Consider the following 5,273-nt stretch of genomic DNA (forward strand, 5'->3'; position numbering starts at 1 on the left):
TGCCACTGGTGTCCCTTGCAGGGACCTCAAGTGTCTTGACTGTTGCTACCTTTATGGTAGGAAGTGGAAGCACTGTTGTGTCTCATCTATGCTGGTGAAATGGTGACCAAGTAAATAGCTCAGTCAGTTTTCTTTCCCTAGTTATATGCAGCATAAAACTAGTTTTTGGGAAGATCTTACATAGGTTTAATCAGTGGCTGTTCAAATCCTTAGTTCCATTAGTTGTATTTTAGACACTAGAGGGTGAGTCAGATACAAGCATAAAATTCATAATGCAGAAGAGAAGCATGATAGAGTCTTTATAAGAAAAAGAATTTGTGATCTAGTTTATGCTGTGTTTTCATACTGCCCTTGTTTCTTGCAGAATACAAACAACAAAATGAAATCGAACCTTAACCGCTCTTGCAAAATGAAACGTGATTTTGATTGCACGTCTCTTCGTGCTGGGTTTGCACCATTGAAATGTACTGCGGAGAAAGCAAGACTGGAAAAATCCTGCCCCTTGAATTATAAGGAATGCTTTTGTAAAAGCTCTGCAGAAGAACATCAAAAAATGCTCCTTAGTGACTCATATCATGCAGCTACCAGAAATCTAGATCTTGAAGATGGAGAAAGACCCATACATAACAAAGAAAACAACCAAGTAATCCAGAGACTTGATGAAGGTATCTCTGAAATGGAGGCAATGCAAAGCAGTAAACTTCATGAGGATAGTGGTTATTCCTCTATGTTAAGTACTCACTATGCTGATGCAATAGAACATGAGGATAGTTTACCTTTGGCTGGGAATCTCTGTGGTACACCAAAGCATTGTCTCATGAAGAACCAAAACCAAGAACAGTTTTCAAAGAAGACCCTGTTGCCAGTAATCCATTATGAAGAAGTGATTTGCTCAACTTTGAAAAAAAGTGGTAAAAGAAATCTCAAGTCTTGGGCTGCTGTAGACAGAATTGTTTCTAGGGGAAAATTTGAACTTTGTAACTTAATTGGAAAGAAAATGGGGCTGGATAGAATAGACATTCTTGCTGAACTCTTCCAAAAAAACCTGAAGCATATATTATCAAACATTTTAAGGCATCTCAGCGAGATGGATTTAGTAAAGTAAGTATGTTGATGTCATTGTATTTCACTGGGAAAGGAAAAAATATAATCAGATGTTTTAATGTTTTAGATATGGAGCTTGTGACATTTACTCAAGGTTTAGTATTATGTGTTAATATATTAAAACATGAACTGACAATGTAAGCCATGATACATATGGAGAATTTGTCTTTTCCCTAAAAGGCAAATTAAAGACTACAACAGTGAACAATTTCTATCATTATGTAAAAGAAACAGGTTACAGTTATTCTTGCTATTTAATAAATCTCTTTCCTAGGAGGCAACTGATGTGTTTGTATTGTTGTTGCAGTTTTGCCAAAGTCAGCACAACATGGCAGAAGATTCTACAAGAAGATAAATGGATTTTCCAAATGTATAACAGAGCTGTGAAAAACCTTTCTGTAAGTTTCTTCATTGAACTATCAGTGGTTTTCTGCTATATCAAGTCTCCTCCTACGCTTAAGCGATCACAGAAAAGTTTCTTAGGTTGAAAACTGTGACTGAATTGTCTTAGTTTGTCCTGTTAGGATGCCTTGTCTCAAGCATTGCTAGTTACATCAGGGACTTTGGGGACCCCAAGGAAGGTTGACTGAGAAGGTGACCCAAGGAGAGATGCAGATGTTTTGAAGAACTATCACAAGTCCTGCGTTACAGAGAAAGGCAGTAAGTAGACAGTCATTGCCAGCACAGCCCACTGGGCAAGCCCTAGAGTCTCCTAGCAGGGGCTTGCTTGCTTCAGCATCCCCACTGACCCAGAAGGGAGGAAGACTGAGATAAACTGCTCAAGTTGCTCTGTGAATCAGGGTCTCCGTTTATAGCAGTAGTCTCTGAAGTCCACCATGAAGTCCACTATGAAGTCCATACCTGATATGGAAACTGAAAAGCTTTTTGCACTATGAGCTATTCCTAATGCCTTGTTCTATGAAATAAAAATACTTGATCCATCCACACTAGACTAGCATTTTATCAAGTCAGGATTCTTAAAACACTAACAGTGTTTTTCCTTCTTGAGAGATGGAGAGACAGAACAAACAAAGGCTTAGGATCTACCACAGGATAAGGTTGTTAACCAGTTTAAATTTTGTGTAGTATTTTACAGTGCTGTCGCGGTGAAACATTTGTACTGAATATTCATCCCATAAAGTTTGATTTCTTCCGTGCTATTGTATGCTTTTTTTTTAACTTTAACTGGAAACTTGAAAAATTGGTGGGTGGAGTTTATTTTTCCCAAAGAAAGCTTCAAGCATTCCTCTTCACAATAAAGAATTGGAAGTACTGATTTTTGCTTTAAAAAACGAAAATGAATAGGTTACATGCTCTGCCTAAATAACTGTGTTAATATGAAAGTAGGATTATGTACTAGAAGATGGTTGGTTTTTGACCAGGAACTAGGGAGCTGTTCTATGCATTTATAACAGAAGTGACTGAAAGTTATGGTAAAATAAGTAGCACTCCTTGGTGTGATGCTTTATTATTGGAAACCAGGTGGAAGAATCTAAAATTACTTAGTGACTTCTATTAAACAAAAAACTCTCGTAAGTTCTCTTCCCGAATTTAAGTCTTTGTTTTTCTTTTCATTAGAATGTCACTAAGGCACCTGAACATGCTGCAACAAGAGAGTACGTTCTCTACAGAGTGTCCTTAGCTTCCATTCAGAAAGCAACCCCACCAAAATACTTGAACAAAAAAGGCACCAGATCCAAAGAATCTAGGAATCACAGCAGGCTCACAGAGTTTTCTGAGGTAAGTGGCGATTTCCACTGATCTTTAATTTCTCTCATGTTGTCTGTCAAACAATCACCTCGTAGAGCGTATTTTTGAAAGTAGCATCTCCGGTTTCAAGTGTTTGTAATTCTTGTTAGTATGGCTGCCAAATTTTGCTTAGTGTGCCTATTTTAAGACCATGTCAGAAGCTACTGGAAAGAATATTGATATACTGGGATGTCTTGCATCGTTTTTTTTTTCCCCTCTTAAGAATTTCGCTTAGTGAATTTTTTTTGCTTAAATTTTGTCTTGCCAGATATTAAAAAAATATTGGTCATTTCCTGTTGTTTTCCATGAGTTTATTATAATCAATCACATATTTTCCAGATAAGCAATATCACAAAAACTGTCAACTTTGCTTCAAAACTGATGGACAATTAGAAAAAAAAAAAGAAAAATATCAAAGACTTAATAGTTCTTAGTTTCAATTAAAAAAAATTAGCAATGCATATTTCTTTTAATCGTTCTGTGGGGTATTTTGTGAACCTGGCATTAAAATTACTTTTTAACTACTTATTTATAGTGTCTTACATTTGTCAGTAACTGCCAACAGCCTGTTTCCTCTTCACCTTGTTTTTTTAGGCTGTTTTTTTTTCCTACATACTTGAAATGTAGACCTGTGCCTGTATCTTATAAGACTTTTAAAAATGCTTATTGAAAGCAATTTCTTGTTAATAAGCAAAAGATTTTCCTAATAGAAAAAGGTTTTATGCTCAAGTCTCATTCTGCAAATTGATGCAATAAGAGAAGATGATGAAAGGTCACTGGAAAGTATAATCAAGATGCTGTAATACTACTATATAGGACTTTGTAGCATCAGGAATGTAGAAGTACAACTGTTCAGTAGGAGTAATAAAATTTAACTCCTGATATATGCATCTATACACAACTACATCACCATCCTTGAATGAGGTTTGGAAGATTCAGGAAGGCTGTTACCCTCATTGCTCTGGATTTAGCCTGTCCTTTAACTTTTAAATTTTAAGAATTTTAAATTGGCTACCTCTATTCCAGTTCAAAATACCTGTAATTATATTCCTATTATTCCTGTTCTGAACTCCATCAGACTTTGATGCAACAAGAATTAGGCTAAGTTTTTAGTTTGTCTCCTTACATTAGGAGAAGTTATAATATGTTTGTGGCACTAACGTAGTATCAGGAAACGTTTGGAGAGTGTATTTACCCTCTACTCATGATTTTCTCTGTGCTTTTTCCAACAGGCTGCCAGGAACCTCAAAAACACTGAAAGCCTTAAAGCCTGCCATCGCTGTGGCTCACCTGCCAAGTATGACTCCTACCTCCAAAGAGCAACGTGCAATCGTGAAAGTTGTGGCTTTGACTTTTGCACTAAATGCATGTGCAGCTACCACAGCTCCAGTGACTGTGTGAGCAGCAAAGCAGTGAAACACAACTCTGCACCAGGGCCGCTTCCTGGGACTAAGAAAAGCAAACAGAATCTAAAGAGATTGTGATCCATTCCCCCAGTACAAATTGGCAAATGTCCCAAAAAAGGGTTTTTTTTAAGTCATCCATGAAGATAATGCTTTCTGCTATTCCATATTCATGTAAATGGTTAATTATGTTATTCGTCTGTTAATTTAATCATCCTGCTCAGAAAGGTTTTAAAAACCTTTCCAGTGCTGTCGAGTGAGGTGAGTGAAGCCCCTTTTAATGTGAAAATATGAGGGAGACTAGATTTTATGGTTTTTCGAAGCTTTGCCTTTGATTTTAAAATGTGGACATTCATAATAACACTTTCTCTGATGGCTTCTCTTATGTGAATCTGAAATTGCTCTTCATGTCTTCTTTCATTTCTTGAACCTTTTCTAAGTTCAAAAAAAAAGTACTGTATGTTGGCTATACTGCTAAAAAATACTTTGACTTTTTTTTGAAATCACAAGCTAATTTTAATATTTGTATATATTTGTAAATATTATTCATATTTGTCTTGTAAATGTGAAAATAAATGATTATTCTCAACAACTTGGTTGGCAAATCTGGCCTTCCTATTTATCGTCCTAAGTGCTTCTCATGCTCTTTTTGCATGTTTTCTAGTATGTCCTTCTTTAAATTGTTGGTTCAACAAAGAACAAGTCCTCCTGGGTTTGTATAAAACAGTGTACTGAATCCATTGTCATGTTGTATTCCTGCATCTTACCTAAAGGCTCTTATCAGTAATTGCCTATAGTGTCAAAAGTGCCAGCACTTCCTTTTCATTTCAATGGAAATTTTTCTTTTGGCTGGATTTATGCTGCTGTTGCCAAACTAGCTCACTGTCAGCAAAATATTCCTGATCCCACAGTAAAGAAAGGCAAGCTTTCAAGAAATAGACTCATATTTTTGTGGAATTATCTGGGGTGGTTTTTTCCCTCTTGGGTAAGTAAATAACTGACTGGGAGCACTGCACT

At 36.3% G+C, this 5,273-nt stretch overlaps 1 protein-coding gene across 1 annotated transcript; it reads left to right on the forward strand.

Annotated features, from left to right (window-relative positions):
- The first annotated feature begins 365 nt into the window (after window positions 1–365).
- On the forward strand, window positions 366–4,759 carry FBXO5 (F-box protein 5). Its single transcript, XM_053937383.1, has 4 exons — window positions 366–1,101; window positions 1,412–1,502; window positions 2,683–2,844; window positions 4,086–4,759. The coding sequence occupies exons 1-4, from the start codon at window positions 380–382 to the stop codon at window positions 4,335–4,337; spliced, it is 1,227 nt and encodes a 408-aa protein (XP_053793358.1). The 5' UTR covers window positions 366–379; the 3' UTR covers window positions 4,338–4,759.
- The last annotated feature ends 514 nt before the right edge of the window (window positions 4,760–5,273 follow it).

The sequence above is a fragment of the Vidua chalybeata genome, chromosome 3 (assembly GCF_026979565.1).
Source record: "Vidua chalybeata isolate OUT-0048 chromosome 3, bVidCha1 merged haplotype, whole genome shotgun sequence".
NCBI lineage: Eukaryota > Metazoa > Chordata > Aves > Passeriformes > Viduidae > Vidua > Vidua chalybeata.